Raw genomic sequence first — 17,644 nt, forward strand, 5'->3', positions numbered from 1 at the left:
AGGGAGAGAAACCGAGTGAGGGAAAAGGAGACAGCAAAAAGCTTTTACTGTAGGAGAAATCATAATGTCCTGTTCATGAAACTGTATCTGTGGACAACCTTTTCTGCCGATTTTTCACCACCATCTGCCTGCATTGTTAGCCTTACAGACACAAGGAGGGTTAACTGTTTTCACACCCATATTTGACAAATAAATTCTTTAAGAGGTTGTGCCAGGTTACTTTGATCAAGTCTGGGAATGGAGCCCAGTCCCTAAACAGCTTGAGTCTCACACCCTTAACCACCCCACCTTTTGGAATACACGTAGCCAGGTCTGTTAGGCTGCTGTTCTTTGCAATTCATGAGAGGTGCAGCTGAAGTACTCTCAGCAGCAGAGGAACTCTCAATCATACCTGTTAATGTTTTGGATTGTGGGGTCTGACTATTTTTAAGGCAGAATTTGGTAAGTTTTGAAAGGAGCCATTTAGTAGAGTTCCTTGCATACAGTAGACTTGAATTAGTGGCTACTACTGTTCTACTGTGAAGGTGAGGCTGTGAAGAATATTTTCAATTTTAGAAGAATTGTAAAATTCTCTTAGTTTTACAAGAGACTTTTCTACATTTTCAAAGAACTAGCTGATTTCAGAGTTTGGGAGTACTACTCTTGTCTTACAAGATTTTCAACAGGGACAGACTTGCAGTAAAGTTGTGATCCAGGATATGATCTTTATTGTCTTGATTTCCTCTCAGGGCTTTGCTGAAGCATTTAACATTCTATAGTGCATCTGCAGGGTGGTTTGTTGTTTGGGTTTTTTTTTCCTTTTTTTTTTTTTTTTTTCCACTGAGCTTTGATCACCCAAATATGTCTTCAGATCTTCAAAACTGTTGATTGGTCTAAAGTAGGATTTCCAATTTCACAGTCCTCTGCTACTCTAAATCTCAGACAGCCATGTATCAACAGAAGAGACAAGAAAATTTTTCAGGTTAACCATATGCTTGCAGTGCTGGAGTCTTAAGGTGCCAGCATCAGTGAACCATTTCACGATGCTAAGGGAGTAGATGCCCCTTTATTCTTCCTTGCCACCTCAGGCAAAAACACTTCCTCTCTTTCCCCTTTCATGTTTCCCACAAGGATCTGAACTACTACCATGTTTTGCTAAGTGTTGGGAATGTTTATGTTGGTAGCTTTGCTTTAGTTTTATTTTGATGGCTCAAGGATGCTCCCAAGACCAAACATTCCCTGCACTTGTGCACTAAGCTGTCTCTGTACTCACTGGTGCAGACTGCATTTGAAGCTTTGTTAGCAGTGAATAAGTCCTTGTGGGTTAAAATTGTCAACATTTCTCTCTCTGCTCTACACAGATAGCATTTTCCATGGAAATGAAGAAACTTTCTACTGTAGGTCTCAGACCAGTTTGGATAGGTGTCCAGTGGACTTCAGCTACTTGAATGGTAATGGACCCAATGGGAGTGTATGCAGTGCCCACAGCATGAACTCCCTCAATCGCTCACAGAACTTCATCCAGGCATCTCCAATGTCCTCAAATCTGAGCATCCCGGGGAGTGACATCATGAGAGCAGACTATATCCCCAGCCACAGACACAGTGCAATCATTGTCCCGTCTTACAGGCCAACTCCAGATTACGAAACCGTGATGAGGCAAATGAAGAGAGGGGTGATCCAGATGGACAGCCAAAGTCAGTCTTTGAGGAATCTCAATATTGGAAACACACATGCTTACAACCAGCCAGAGGACCTAGTTTACAGCCAGCCTGAGATTCGAGAGAGGCACCCTTACACGATCACCTACGGGCCCCAGGGGGGTGCCTATAACAAGCCCGTGGCCCCGTCTGACCAAATGAACCCCAACAATGCTGCCCAGAATAAGACGGCAGCCAGCGCCATATCCCACACAGTCAGCACCCCAGAGCTGGCCAACATGCAGCTGCAGAGTGGCCAGAGCTACAACACCACCCACATGCTCAAGAACTATCTCTTCAGGCCCCCGCCTCCGTACCCGCGCCCACGCCCCGCCACCAGCACGCCCGACCTGGCCAGCCACCGGCACAAGTATGTCAGCGGCAGCAGCCCCGACCTGGTCACCCGCAAGGTCCAGCTCTCGGTGAAGACCTTCCAGGAGGACAGCTCGCCCGTGGTGCGCCAGTCGCTGCAGGAGGTCAGCGAGCCCCTCATGGCCGTGAAGCACCACGCAGCCGTGAACAAGCGCCACAGCCTGGAGGTCATCAGCAATATGGTGCGCGGCATAGAAGCCATGGCCCTAAAAACTTTAAACGCCCCCCTGCCACGCAGGAACACTTTGCGGGAGCAGGTGCAGCCGGAAGAGCCGGTTCAGATGGGCCATGAAGTTCAGCAGGTCCCTCACTACCACCACAAAAAGACGTTTTCCGATGCCACTATGCTGATACACAGCAGTGAAAGCGAAGAGGAGGAGGAAACACAGGAATCTGTGTCCCGGATAGCAGCCCTCCATGAGAACATGGAGTACAGTGCTCAGCTGCAAGCTGCCTTGGCTAGAATACCAAATAAACCTCCTCCAGAGTACCCTGGGCCTCGTAAAAGTGTCAGCAATGGAGCGCTGAGGCAGGACCACGTTAGCATTTCTGTGGCTGTCGCCAGGGCCAAGGCCATGAGACCGGGGCCTTCCAAAGCCATCAGTGTCTCTCGAACTGATCAAGTGGCAATAAATGGGTCTTCACTGGGGCCCTCTATCTCGGAGCCAGACCTCACCAGTGTGAAGGAGCGGGTCAAGAAAGAGCCGGTCAAGGAAAGGCCTGTGTCTGAAATGTTTTCTATCGAGGACAGCATTATAGAAAGAGAGATCATGATGAGGGTAAGTGCCTTCCTCTGTTGCGGTGGCTTCTTGGAAATTAGTAATCACACGGGTCAACTTCCATTCTAGAAATCTGTTGGGTCAGTAAACTGCAGGGAACGTGTGGGTGGGAAGCTGTGGATTTGCTTAAAGCTGGGAAATGTGATATTAAGTGCCACATACAATTTGGTTTTGTGGGCTGTCAAGGGGGTTGATCCCATGCACTGCTTGGGCTTGTCTGTTGCCTCAGCTGTGGCTCTTTGGCTGGTGGCCAGACCTGTGTCTGACCCAGCTGAGGATGCCACCGCCCTGGCAGCAGTGCTGGCTGGAGATGGGTGGATGGCAGGGCAGTCATCTGGGGATGAGGAGACTGATGGCAAATCCCCCCTTGATGCCTGCTTCCCTTTAGGATTTGAGGGCAGGGCGAGTCTGGAATGCTGTGATGGGTGGGAGGTTATGTTTTTGGCACTGGTGTTTTATTCGTCCTTTGCAAACGTGTCAGGTGAAGTATCACATAACATAATGGCAACTCAGGGTTTTTTTCGAATGATCTTTAATTCCCTTCCTGCCACTTTATGTAACACAGTTCTCTGAATAAAACCCTGGTAGCCCTAGAATATGGATTGTCGGTTTTGCCAGTAACTGAGGAACCGGATATCTAAATAGAGAAGCAGCAGATGTAGAGGCTGTGTGGTTGAGCATCTGGATTGTTTATTTTGTTAAAAATGCACTCAAGTATGAGAAGTAGGGTTCTGTTAAACTTGCAACAAATTTAAAATAAGAAGTATTTAAAGGCAATGACAGAAATAAGAGGGGTGCTTATCCCTTAGTGACCTACATGTATACCTGGTGTAGTGCTGTAAGCAGTGCAAATGCAGTCACTGAAACCCAAGTGTATGCTGTAGTTCTCATTTTCAGCACTGAGGTCTGAAACAAAAACAATTCCTGAAACAAATTAATAAAGCACCTATATGGTCCAAAGCAGAAAAGAGTTTGTAGTGTACTAGATCAATAACTCGCTAGATTTAAATACTACTGTGTATTCAAAGACGTTTTCTAAACATATCTGTTGATGTTCTTGTCCATTGGGAATCCTTATGCTGATGTAACTGTTAACAGTACAACCTGAGCTACTAAATTGCAACATGGCGACTGAGTTTAGCCCTTGACAACTCCTAAATGTAAAATAGAAAATAAAAAGAAAAAAAAGGGAAGTAAAGGGACAGCCATGGCATTAAGCTTTTAAGGCGGTTTCAGCCTAGATCAGGACCTTGGCATGTGTGGACCTTTCTTTTGTCACAGGAATCAGGTGTTATATTAATGGTACTTTGGTGACCTTGATCTGTTAAGCACAGACTTTCTTCTGTTTCACCTTTGAAGTAGTAAAAATTAAATAAAGTTCCCAAAAAATGGAAAATACTTGCATTTCCCTGCTTTCAGGGAAAGAAAGAAAAGCTGGAGTGGGTTTGGATGTTTGTTTTTTTGTTTAGTGCTCTGGAGGAACTCAGTGGTGAGGAAAAAGCTCACAAGGTTTTGAAAAATCAAGGCATATGCATATGTCTGAGGGCATTCAGGTTCCATCATGTGTTTCTAGGAGCTGAGCTTGGCTCATCTGGTGACCACAACTTCCATATGTGTGCTGAAAACCAGGCACATTCCTCCTTCCAAATCCAGCAGAAAGAGCTGTTAGGGAAATGGAATGAAATATTCCTAATTTGGGTGCTTCTGGAGATGCTCTGTCTTTTTTGATGCTTCAACTCCCAGTGGCATAAGGAGGAGGCAGCAGGATGAATTTAAAATTCATGCTCTGGTTGGCCATGTCATACCATAATATGATTCATGAATATGATAAATAATATCCCTCCCTGGCTGCTATTGCGTTCAGTTTCTGGGACATGCAAGCTCAGTTTTTAGTGCAGAATATATCATGGGTGCTGTTTGAAACACCATAAAAGCTAAGTGCATCAGAAGACTTCTCATTTTAAGCATTATCATCACAGAAGAGAAACAATTGCCTGTGTTTTAGTGTTTATTGTTATAGATTGAAATTATTGCTTTTCAAAAGATGCCCCAGGTATCTTGGCTTCAGTAGTGCTACTTTAACGTAACAGGGTGATGCTTTGTGTGTCCTGCATCCAGCATAATATCTGCAGGAAAATGCTTGAGATTGTATTTGTGTGTCTTTTGATGGCATGTAAACTGTATTACATGCTGGGATTGCTTCTTTGAAATTAAAATTCTATGCTCATGTAGGAGCAGGCCTTTGAGGAATAACAGGAAGAATAGAGGTTGTATTTGAATTTACGATGCTAATGGTGATCATCTGCATTCCTTGGCCAGAGAGTTGCAGATTTTGGAGATTAAAAAAACATTCCAGCATTTTACTGGCATTATAAATAATCACACAGAGATGAAAACGTGCCTTTTCTTGCCAAAAGAATCTAGAAAAGCAGAAGATGGCAGGCCTGGAGGCCCAGAAGAGGCCCTTGATGTTGGCAGCACTAAACGGACTCTCAGTTGCTAGGGTTCCAGTGCCGGAGGACAGCCAGGATGAAGTCACCAAGGTGCCAATGGATGAGAGGGTAAGATGGAGCCTCACAAAATTTTGCTTGTTCTCTTTGTTCCCAGCAGCATGAATTATCTAAAATACTAAAATCTGATTTAAAGTATGAAAAAAAAATTCTCTTATAAGTTTTCAGAGCCATTAATGCAAAAGGTCTGTGGCTAACACTGTACGTCTTTGAATGGAGGCAAAGAATCAAATGTCTTGAACATTTACTGAAGTCAGTGAAAATGGAGGCTGTTGTGTTTCACCTGACTGTACAATGTCATACAAGATTGATCTGTAAATATAACACTTTGCACATTTTTCACTTGGTTGGGTGAAATGCTGCAGTGCTCACCCACAGAAACTGTCTTTCATGTTCTGATACAGGTAAGGAGTTTGGTTAATGTCTCAAACAGGATTAATTTCTTAAAAGAAGAAGTTGTTTGCCTCCTGATGTTTGCACACACGGGTGTGTGTGTGTATCTGGAATTTCAGATATTAAAAACAGTTGCTGCTGTTAAGATTTGAGAAGCAAATTTGCAAAGAACCTTTCTGGTTTTCTGGATAGAAATTTGCAGCCTTGTGTTGTCTAGTACCCAGGGAGTAGAACTTCACCTCCACCTTGTCTCTATGTGGAATCGTGTTCAACCACAGGCATTGCATCCTTGTGAGTTAGGCAGTATTTTGAAAATGTGGGCCACATCACACTTCTTGCAGTACAATCTTTTTCCTGGAAAAAAATTAAAATATCTATTATGTTGAAATCATATATTCATACCGAAATTCTTACTGCACCAAGATTATTTAGCGCAGGTTTGCCTTTTATGCTATCAGTCTTCAAAAATGTGGAGGTGGAATGTAAAATTGTAAAATTTGCCAGTGGTTTCACTTGGTAGAAATAAGTGTGTCATATTTCCTCAGATAACTGCAGAAGAAGTGAGTGAGAGAATGCTGTGGCTGTGTATTGGAATTCAAAGAATGGATGGATGGGTCTAGTGGTGAATGCTGTTCCCAGAAGCATTAATGGGTTGGTGGTCCTTTCTGTTAAATCCTAGTGCAAAATCTTGAGGAGGAAGCTGGAGGAGGGGATGGTGTTTACAGAATACGAGCAGATTCCAAAGAAGAAGGCAGATGGGATCTTCACCACTGCTGCCCTGCCTGAAAACACGGAGCGCAACCGCATCAGGGAGGTCATTCCTTACGAGGAGAACCGAGTGGAGCTGGTGCCAACCAAAGAAAACAATACAGGCTACATCAATGCTTCACACATAAAGGTAAAGGCTTCCTTGAGTTTGGCTTGCCAAATGAAGGTGTGCTAAAGCTTTGTTTGCATTTCTGGCTGCACAGCAGCATCTTCTGTACCTCAGGAAAAGGTTTCTGAAAAGGTTTCTGAAAAGGTTTAGGGTGCATTGTTATACCTTTTTGTGTCACTGTGGGCATCTCTAAAGTCTCCTATCAACTGACATGCATAAGTTGATTTGATGCTGGAGACTGGGAAGTCAATTTAGAGAGGCATCCTGGCTTTTTTGTGCCCACCTCTGCCAGCTTGTTGTGGAAGGACTTTGCTGGCTAGTGTAGGAAGAGGTGCCATGTTTCTCAACCATCATGAAAATGCATTAGATCAGCGCCAGTACCTGCAGTGTGATAAAGCAATGTTTTAAAGTATGCACTGACCTTACCAACAAGATCCCTGCATCTCTGACTGGGAACTGCATTGAACTTCATATTTCAAATTATGTTTTGAACAAGAAACTTCAGATTTCTTGTTAATTCAATGTAGAAATAATTAAAGATACAACCTGACTGTTTTTACAAGCATGGTCAGTTTTAACAGTGAACTATGCTCCAGTGACTGCAGATGCTTGTTTTTCTTTAAGCTTCCAGCAGTATTTGCAAAGTCCTCTGTTGGCCTTTACTGTACCCTGAGAGAAGTAACAGAAATCCTCTGCATCAGATGACAGATATTGTTGTAAGAGAGGATTTTCTGTGTTTTCTCATTGTCAAAATCCAAATTAAAAAGAAATAATTCAAAAATAATGAATAAAACATCCTGTTAAATTAATATTTTCCTTGAGTAAAAGCCTTTTTAAAGTTTAAAGAGATTTGCTGGCCTTGGCTGTGATTTACTGTGTTAAATCCTGGTGATTCAAATCTGAATTTTTTATCTGAATAATTTCTGAACCAGGATCCTGGCAGTTTGTCACTTCTCTGCATAGCCTGGTAGGAAGCAGATACTGAGTTTTTGCATAATCAGACATTGCTATGATGATGAATTTCTGAGACCCAAAATTTCTACCTCATAGTAGGTGGAGAAAAAGAAGATATTCCTAAAGGATGCTATTTTCCCTGGCTAGTTTTGGGCCCACATTTTCTCTTGTGTGTTGCTGTTGGACACAGACACATCTTGTGTCCATGGAGCACCCAGGACCAGGCAGCAGTGCTTTGATGCCTGACACAGGGCCTTGGCAAGGTTTCCCTCCTGCACTTGGAGCAGCGCTTTCAGAAGCCAAGCAGATGTGCTTTTGCTTCAAAGGTGAAATTGCATCTGTGAAATTTACCTCAGCAGCATAGTGTGTGCCTGTGTTTTCAGCCCAATATTTAATTTTTAATTTCCTGCAGTTAGGGCATTAGAATGCAGTAAACATTCCAGGCATCCCATTCCTTTCAGACTATTTATGGGCCTTTCATGTCATGTGCCAGGAGGCTTGGACCAGGAGTCAGTAGACAAAGAAAACTCCTCTGTCATCCTGATAAGATCCATGCCTGGAGGATTCCAGCTCCCACTGCTTGGTCTGCAAGGCCCACAGTTTAACAATAATTCTCTGCATATTTACCATGGATCATTACTGTTAAGATACAAAGGTCATCATCTATACCAAAGAGAAAAATAGTAATTAAATTTATGAAGACTATGCACATGGTTCTTAAGAGCACTTCATCTGACTGACTGTGTCAGGTCAGTATTGACTTAAACAGCTCAGTAAGGCTGTACTAGCACTCCTCAGGGCTGTGCAGTCTGTATTAATCATCTAGTACAAGAACTTAAAAGTCTAGCACCCTTGGTCTTGCTGTTTTTAACCATCATTCAAAAAAGAAAATGCTGCATAGTATGAAATAAAGAAAAGGAGCTGTTGTAGAGGGTAAAACAGTTTTCAGTGAAGTGAGAAACTTGTTATCATACAAAAACTATGTTATTTACAGGTGTAAAACCCCAAGCATCTCAGATTAATAAACAGTTGTTTGACTAATAAATAAATTGATTTTATTTCTGAGAATGTATTCAAAGACTTGTACCTCAAACACAGTATGTGGTTGAACCTGTCAGAGTTATTGATTGTTCCTCGTAGCGTTGTCTGCCAGTACATTGATATTTATGGATGTGTCAGCATTTTTGTTGTAAATCTTCTTCTCTGGGATTTATAACTTCAGGAGAAGTGGCTCTGGGCTAATAAACAGAATTAGGAGGCCTTAGACTAAGAAGGAAAAATATTTCAACTTTCCAAATAATGAGTTTGGCTGGTTCTTCTGGTAAACATATTTTTGAAATGATATGTAGTAGTTCTAAAAGCACTTTGTTTTTGTACCAAAAATGTTAGAAAAAAAGATTCTGTAAGCTTTTTCTGATGTGAAGCAAATTGTGTCATAAAATTATGATTTTTTTTTTAATACAAAAGTGATTTTTTTTAAACTGCATCTGTCAGTTAAACGAAGCAGTGTTTTATACTTGGTAACTGCAAGGCAATGCTGGCTCTATTCAGGCCACTTCAGAATTTACAGTCTGTAAATCTATGTGTTAATGCTTTGAAAAGAATTTCATTACCTGTCATGCAAATACACAAATACTTCTGTAAGATGTGGTTGGTAAACCAGTTGTGTATTGGGAAATAGATTTACATGACTACAGCTTTGGGTTATTTTAAATTTATCATGGTGTTTGAAAGACATTTGATGTGCTGCATTTACTCAGTGGTAGTTTTCAGGTTCTGAACTGAAAAACCCAAGGTGAGTAAAATCCACAGATTTTTTATTTGGTTGGTTGTTGGGGTTTTTTTTTTGTCTGTATGATCCAGATGCAATGGCAAGAAAGAGGGCATTTAGACCAAAGCTTTATGGTTATGGGCATCAAGACAGGACATGGAAGCACTGAAGGTTAGCACTGAAGGTTATGTTTTGTCAGATTTGCTCTTATCAAAATGATGATTTTTGTTCACAATTTTAACCAAAAGTAGAAAAACAAAGAAGTAAAGATTTCACTGTAGTTCTTTTGTTTAAAAGGCAGTTCTGGCACAGACACTGCTGAGAATTCAGGCACTGACTGGTTGTTTCTTTTTCCCTTTCTCCCAGGTGACTGTAGGTGGAGAGGAGTGGCACTACATTGCTACCCAAGGGCCCCTGCCACACACATGCCATGACTTCTGGCAGATGGTGTGGGAACAGGGGGTGAATGTCATAGCCATGGTCACAGCTGAAGAGGTATGTGAAATCACAGAACAGTTCTTTCTGATGTGAACCAATCTCCTATTATCATCACTTCCCACTCCAGTAACCTGTTTTTCCTATCAACATCCCCTTTTCCTCTGGCTCTGTTTGAACATATGCCTGTACTGCTCTCATACTATACTTCCTAACTTCCTGACACTCAGTTTGGCAAATGCTGAAGTGAAACAAGCAGGAGCCCTCCTTCCCTCTGCTTGGGCCAAGCCAAACAAAGATGTTTCCATTGGAATGTGAGAGCACTGAACTTGCTCCTGGTTAAAATGACAGAGATTTCCACACCATCCAAGGCCAATTCTGTATACCATCACTCTTATCAGCTGAAAAGAGAACAGAAGCTGTTGTTTCCATAGAAGTGTCCATGAAAAAAAAGGCAAAAAACCCCCAAATAAAAGCACCCCACAACTTTTTATTCTTATGCCAAGCAAAGCAGTTATTCCTATTGTAATCCAAGAACTATGTGCTATGTTGTAAAAACTGGCACATGTTGTTAACTAACACCGCATTCGGCTTCGTGCCTGGCTGCTTTCAGCAAACACAGGGAGTAGCAGAGCACATCAAGTCACTGTCCAGTTCCCAAGGCTGATCAAGAACAGACACTTAAAAGCTGCTGAAGAGATTCTCCTTCTAATTAAAGGAGAGTCTTCCCCAGGAGGAGAATATTTACCAAGGTGCTTTAGGCAGCTGCTGTCTTTTGTCACAAGACAAGAGTCTTCAAGTAGTTTTACACTTAAAAATATTATATGACTGAGAGTTTTCATGGGTATTTTCTTAACTTTGTGGGATGCTCCTTACTCTTCCAATGCTTTAAAATAAGAATATTTGGTTTATCCAGAGAGATTTACGCCCTTTGTTTGTAGAGAATTGCAGAAACTAATGGCTTTTTGTCTTGTTTTGTTATCAAGGAGGGAGGAAGAAGTAAGAGCCATCGTTACTGGCCTAAACTGGGCTCTAAGCACAGCTCAGCCACCTATGGGAAGTTCAAGGTGACAACCAAGTTCCGCACGGACTCTGGCTGCTTTGCAACTACTGGTCTGAAGGTCAAGCATCTTCTCTCTGGGCAGGAGAGGACAGTGTGGCATTTGCAGTATACTGACTGGCCAGACCATGGGTGTCCAGAAGAAGTCCAAGGCTTTTTATGTAAGATTCCTTTATTTTGCATGATAAATCAAGAAAAAGATTGCTTACACTGGATTCAGTTCACTGTACCTAGTTACAGCTGGGACTGATATCAGGTGGTTGCTGTGGTATACACAGGCCTCAACTAGGTTATACTTTGCTGCAATTTGGAGGAAAAAAAAAGAAAAAGTGATATTCCAGAGGTAGGAGCTAAAGTGATTAGCAGGAGGAAAAATCCAAGGCAGCAGCAGTGCCAAAAACTCAGGAAATTATAATTAATGGGGTACTTCGGTTGGTTGATCTGTTGGTATAACTTACTGCCATTTCCTAACTACTTAATGAATGCAGGAGATAATATGCTGTACACAAATGTGATTAGAAAGGTCTGAGTGAGAGGATCAGTTGCTATTGAAATAAGGTGCATCTCCTCCAGTTTTACTTTTTGCAAGAGAGCAGAGGGCTCTATCACACATGCAGTGCCACCCTTGTAACCACAGGTACCCAGGCAATGCTCAAGGGCCTCCCCAATTACATATGGTCCTATGCTGTTCTGAAAATACAGCAATTATATTCATCTGTAATGTGTCAATAACACTTCCTGATTCTTACTAAGTAATAAGCACTCCCATATTAAGTAACAGGAATTCAACTAGTATTTAACTAAAGACACATCTCTGGCAGTACAGTGGGGAATGATGCAGAAATCTTTAAATTACCACTGAAGGAGTCTGTACACGGTGTACTGATGTGTTGGAGATGCCTGTCATATTAGTTCCTGAAAGCTTTGCAGCTGCAGTGTTGCTCTGTGGCAGCCAAGGCCTCTCTCAGGAAGATCCATTAGTTCCTCTTCAGTTTTGCCACAGCTCCAGTCTTTAAGTGATGCATTCTCTTTTGCGTGGTACACACTGCATGTAAATAGTGCATCCTCCTTTCCCCAGATCTGTCACCAAGGCAAAAAATAAAAAATGTCATTTCAGCTTCAGCAAAAGAGTACCAGGGAATCTGTCTTAAGGAAAAGCTATTGCCCAATTCCTTGTTTGTTTCATACTTTGTTTCTCATACCCTGTAGCTGTGTTTGGGCATGGCAGTAATTGGAACCCGATTGTCCCCATTTCCTCTCTCCCATTGTTTGCCACCACTTGGAGTCCCATTTCCCTGTGTGCATTGAAATGCAGCTTTTCTGATGTTGGTAGGCCTCCAGCCCCATCCTGCCTGTGGGGAGAGGACAGCTGGGGCTGCAGTGCCCTGACACCAAGGGTCGGAGCAGGAGAGCTTGGCTCAAGTCTCACTTCCCACTTGGAGTGCTGGGAAGCCAAGTGAGCTTTCAGCATGTGAGGTTCTCAGCGTGGTCTGACAGCAGGATGTGTTGAATGATGCTAGGACAGCCACACAAGGCAGCTGTTCCTGAGCCCCTAGCTTTCTACAAATGGCTTCAGGGAAAACAAAGCAGTGATCTCCCAGAAGGGCTTGTAGCTATTGAGAAACAAACCCTGAGCAGAGAGAGGGAGGGAAGATTCTGTCAGAGTCTAGAAGAGAGAAGGAAGAGAGGAAACAGGGCAGATGGATGCTTGCTTCCCATGTGATACTGGCTTTGACAGGCAGTAGTTTCAATGGGACTTAGCTGTTGTTTTGATCCCAGCCTGTTAATAGCAGGAATTGCTGTAAGTAATGTCTAGAATCATCTGCTTAGGGGACCTGGAGATTTGCAAGGGGGAAAACAGAATTTAATTTTTTAAAAGAACTATTTAATTTAAAGGAGCAGACTCCCAAGTAATAATTGACACCCAGCTGGTACTTGCTGGATGCAGTGCTGCTCAGTGCACCCTGGCCAAGATAATTATTATGTTGTAAAAAATGTAAGTTATTGCCACTTTGACAGAGAAGAACTTTTCCACACTCTTTCCCCCTCCCCTCCTAATTTTTACATTAAGAGATGTAGATGTTTGCAGCCTTGCCTGCTTTTTTCCCTTGCAGCTTACCTGGAGGAGATCCAGTCGGTGCGTCGGCACACCAACAGCGTGCTGGACAGCAGCAACACCTGCAACCCTCCCATCGTGGTGCACTGCAGTGCAGGCGTGGGCAGGACAGGCGTGGTCATCCTGACAGAGCTCATGATTGGCTGCTTGGAGCATAATGAAGTAAGTCAGCTTCCTTTGCAAACCCCCAGCTTATCCCTTGGCTAACTGGCTACCTTCCTCAGGTTGAAATTAAAAGCCATTGAAGTGCTTTCTTTCTGTTACCTCTGTGAGCAGGACAAGGACCTTAAATGTGATGGGCAAAGATTCCCCATGGCAGGTTACTTGCTGTAGTTTTCTGTATAGTTGATATTATTTTTTTATTAGAATTATTTTAATATATTCAAAGTTAGGGCCTTCTTCCCTCTTTTAAGAATTTAGTCTAATCCATACCTGTATTTAATTAAGAGTCTAGAGACAGTGTGTTTATGAGCACTACCTGAGAGAGGCTAGAGAATAATGTCCTTGCTCTTTTAAAGGAAGTTTTCTGCTCTCTAAATTCTCTCCTTGGGCTCCTTCCTCTCTCTTGTAATCGCACCAGGAATAAAACTTAACTGTGTTTTAAGAATAAGTGTATTTATGTATTCCTGTGGAGAATAGGGCTTTAGGGTTGCAGCCAGCAAGCATTATGAGTAACACAGTCTGAAGTTAGGAACAAGTACCCCAGTAGAGCAACCATGGGTAACAACCTAATTTTCATCTGTCACTGGGAAACTGTCTAGGAGGAACATCACATCTTGACTAACAGTGTGCCACACAGTTTGCATGACAGCTGTGGAAACCAGGGGTTTCTCTTGCCAAAGAAAATGCTCTAAGACCAAAGCTGCTTGTAGAGATAAGAATGCAGTAAGAGTGACAAACAGACATATATCATCTGCCCCTTCCAATAATCAGCCACTGGGTGAGTTCAGGGAAGACTGAGGACTCCAGCAGCTCATCATTCTGGAGTTACAAAACCCCTACAGATCCTGGGGTCAGATCAGCTGGGACAAATCTCCAACTCTGCTTGGGCCTCACTGAAGGTGAAGCTGTCCTGTAGATATATGTCACAGGTGACACTTTGTTCTTTTGCTTTATATTTGGGGTAGAAAGGGAAAAGAGGAGGTATCCTGGCCAAGAAAAGGCCCATGGGGATGTGGTTTGGGGATCCAGCAGCTCCCAGTGCTGACTGCTGCTCAGTAGCTGCTCCAGTGTGGGGCAATGGCTCCAACTCTTGGCCCTGCTTGACTTTTCCCTATGCACTGACACATGGAAGTGACTGCTTCTGTTGTTCACATGGCAGCCATGAAATTTCTGCTTTCTTTTCCAGAGGAAAACTGGAGAGTTAAAAGAGCCATCCTGAATTGCTTGTGAGCATCAGTGTAGCTTTACAGCACCCTCTATATGTGCACAGAAGCAAACTCTAAGGGTTGTGCAACAGGGTCTGGCCACCTCTGTTTACTGAAGTCAGTCTGTGGTTTACAGAAGTCACCCCTTGGGCAAAGAGTAGCTTTGGCACCTCAACATCTAAGCATGGGGGTGAGCCTTGACATCATTCATATGAGCTTTCATCAACTTCACTAGGCCCTGATGGTAGTGCTCAATAATAAGGGATTTCACTGATGTCCCTTAATTAAAGCATTCTTTTGTCTTGATTAATAATGAAAATCATCATTAACAATAAATACAATTTTCATTAAGGACTTTGTTTCTCTGGATTGTACCAAGCTAATGTTTTTGATGTGTTAAAACCTAATTTTAAAAAAGTATTAAAAATCTTGACAGTATGTTTTCAGTTTGTGACAGATTCTGCAAAGAGGACTTCCTTTTCATTTGTTTATTTTTTACTAGAATTGGTTGGGGTTTTTTCTTGAAATAAAATTATTCCTCGCTTAAAATGTTTTAGTCTTAGGAACTGGTTTTCACAGAAGTGTTCTAGCAAGTAAATGTATTAACATTTTAGCAGTGAAGAAAAATCATGAGGGAGTTTGAAAATTTTGATGAAGAGCATTTTGAAAAACCTGCAGCAGTGCTGGAACAGAAACCAGAACTCTTGAGCCTGAGGTTTCAGGTTCAGGTAAAAAGTCATGTTTAATCAAATTCTGTACAGCTTCAGTCACTGTGGCTTCTGGGCAATGGCTGGTTGAGTCTAAAGCTGTATCTCATTGCAGGGATAGAGTTTCAGTAGCTGCTGCATGGCAAGTAAATGTCACATCATTACATCCTTACTGCTGTAGACACATAGTATGAGAAAGTAATTGAGAACCTGCTCTATCAACTTTTAGTCCAGACTTGGCACTGGGACATTAACTCATGAGTGCATCTGCAGCATGCTTTCACATGGGAGAGCTTTGGTTTGGGAGGCAGAAATAAGTAGCATTTTAGTTCTGTTTGCAAGTCCCAGCTTAGCAAAGTATTAGGTGTATTTTTTTTCTTTTTTTTTTTTGACATGTACATGGTAATGAAGGTGAATTTAGGGATTCTCCTTACCTGGAATCAAATACTAAGCTGGCTATAAATAGTGAGACTAAATAGGCAGGATGGGGTTTTCTTCCATTTCTGAGATAGGGCAAAGCCATCTCCATTTTGAGGAGGTGCCCACTGTGTGCCCACTAAAAGCTAATGAAAACCTGAGAGAAGAACATTATGTGCAGGTCAAGGCTGGCCTGCATTTTTGTTACAGTTGTTCAGGTGAGATCAGGTTCCACATGACTCTGCTCAGCAAGGACCATTTCATCAGCATCTGAGTCCACAGGGAGGCCTTCTCCAAGTTAGCCAAGTTAACTGGAAAGAGCTTCCATTTTTCTTTGCACCTGTTTGATAATAATATGACATTACTCATCTCAAATATTTACACTTGTTAACTCTCTAGAGATGTCCTTTTATAACAGCTTGTTGGGGTATGTGGCAGAATATTTGGCCTTGTTTTCAGAAAGTGATAGCCTATGAGTTAATACTTGTTTACATGGAATGGAGATTCTGAGTTTTTTATATATGGACAGAAATGGATATGCAGCGTGACTTTTATTTTAAACTTTCCAGGAAACTTCAGATGTCCCTGGAAGCAGATTCCATGCTCAGCTGGGGCTCCAAGGCTTAGCAGCAATCTCAGTCAAAAGACTTGCTAAGCTCCTCTTGGTGTTTCTGCAAGCAGGCATTACAAAGTGCAGTTTATGTTGCCTGATAGGGTCGCTGCTCTTCAGTTTTATATCTTGACTTGCTTAAGAACTTCCCCAAAACCAGTTGTGTGTCTTAGTGCTCACGTTTACTGCTGCCATAGAAGGTTTGTGTTCCTCAGCTTGGCTCACATTACACGCTGCTTGAATTTGAGCCTAGCAGGCTGAGCTTCATGGCTCAACAACTTCTCAATAGCTCCTTGTGTACCTGTTGTAACAGATAAAACACAACAGCATCATAGGTTTCTGGCTTCCTAAATGCCAGAAATCTGATGATAGCATCCTAATGAAATGTGCAGTGATTTCTAACGCTTCAGCTCATGGGCCTCTGTTTCACAGAACTCATTTGGTTTTGAGTTCAGACTGCCTGTGCCTGCTTAATGGGGTTAGTGCTGTGCCTTCCCAGCGGCTTTCCTTATCTTTCCTTATCCTTATCTTTCCTTATCCTTATCCACTTACTGGACTTTAGTTCCTGTTGCAGAGCATTTTCAGGGCACACAAGTGAGTTTCTTTTGGGTGCAACTAAGGTGGAAGATGCCTTCTTGGAGAACCCCTAATATGTCCCAGTGGATATTCAGTAGGTGGCAACAAACTGATGCTGGCCTGGAGTCTGCAAAACACATATTGTGGATATTGGGTCCTTGTTTCACTTTACAGACCTGTTTCTCCTGGAGCACTATTTGCTAGCATACACTTGGCTGTGGCAGATCAGATGTTGGAGTTTCTGGATCTTTTGGTGGCAATGAGTTCTCTTGCCCTTCAGTGAAAGGATCTGTATCTTTGCCTGTGCATTTAATTTTGTCCACAGAAACTTTGTCTTCTATAAATATAGTATAGTTCCCTGTGTCAGCTAACTGATATTTGAGACAGTGATTGTTTGATTTAATGAATACACATCCTTCTGCTTTTTTTCCCCCTTTGCTTTACAGAAAATGGACGTTCCTGTGATGCTGAGACACCTGCGGGAGCAGAGAGTGTTTATGATCCAGACCATAGCCCAGTACAAATTTGTCTATCAAGTGCTCATACAATTCCTGCAAAACTCGAGACTTATTTAATCTTTTCAAACATCCCAAACCCAGCATTGTGGATCTGACTGAACCTTACTGATGAACAAGGGGAACTGCCTTGACAACACTGTGTGCTTATATTGCACTTTTTAAAGTTGTCTTGAAAGTAAGGAATGATGGTTCTTTACTAGTCTCCCATGGATTATTTTATACAAGATATAATTTATTTTTCTTGGAATAATTTTGAATTACTTTCATAACTCATGAAACTTATAGTGACCTTCAAAGTGAACCACATTTGACATGACTGGTCTGCATTGTAACATGTCTGTAAGGAAAGCAATCCTTTGTAAAGGTAGTTTGCTGGCTTTTATTTTGCTACACAGCTTCTGAAACCTACAGTTATTTGGCAGTAGCCTTTTTTCACGTAAGGACCTTCTGGACCCAGTGTGTGGCTTCTCTGGTAAAAGCAAGACCTGCTAGATGTCAGCTAC

The 17,644-nt window shown here is 42.3% G+C and overlaps 1 protein-coding gene across 1 annotated transcript in view; it reads left to right on the forward strand.

Annotated features, from left to right (window-relative positions):
* Positions 1 to 17,207, forward strand: part of PTPN14 (protein tyrosine phosphatase non-receptor type 14) — a 65,230-nt gene extending 48,023 nt beyond the window's left edge. The window contains exons 12-18 of the mRNA XM_066547842.1: positions 1,341 to 2,830; positions 5,248 to 5,391; positions 6,413 to 6,631; positions 9,702 to 9,830; positions 10,757 to 10,991; positions 12,945 to 13,108; positions 17,070 to 17,207. Of these exons, the coding sequence (XP_066403939.1) occupies positions 1,341 to 2,830; positions 5,248 to 5,391; positions 6,413 to 6,631; positions 9,702 to 9,830; positions 10,757 to 10,991; positions 12,945 to 13,108; positions 17,070 to 17,198 (2,510 nt within the window). The 3' untranslated portion in view covers positions 17,199 to 17,207. The remainder of the gene's footprint in view (positions 1 to 1,340; positions 2,831 to 5,247; positions 5,392 to 6,412; positions 6,632 to 9,701; positions 9,831 to 10,756; positions 10,992 to 12,944; positions 13,109 to 17,069) is intronic.
* Positions 17,208 to 17,644: the final 437 nt, after the last annotated feature.

Source organism: Molothrus aeneus, chromosome 3 (assembly GCF_037042795.1).
Source record: "Molothrus aeneus isolate 106 chromosome 3, BPBGC_Maene_1.0, whole genome shotgun sequence".
Taxonomy (NCBI): domain Eukaryota; kingdom Metazoa; phylum Chordata; class Aves; order Passeriformes; family Icteridae; genus Molothrus; species Molothrus aeneus.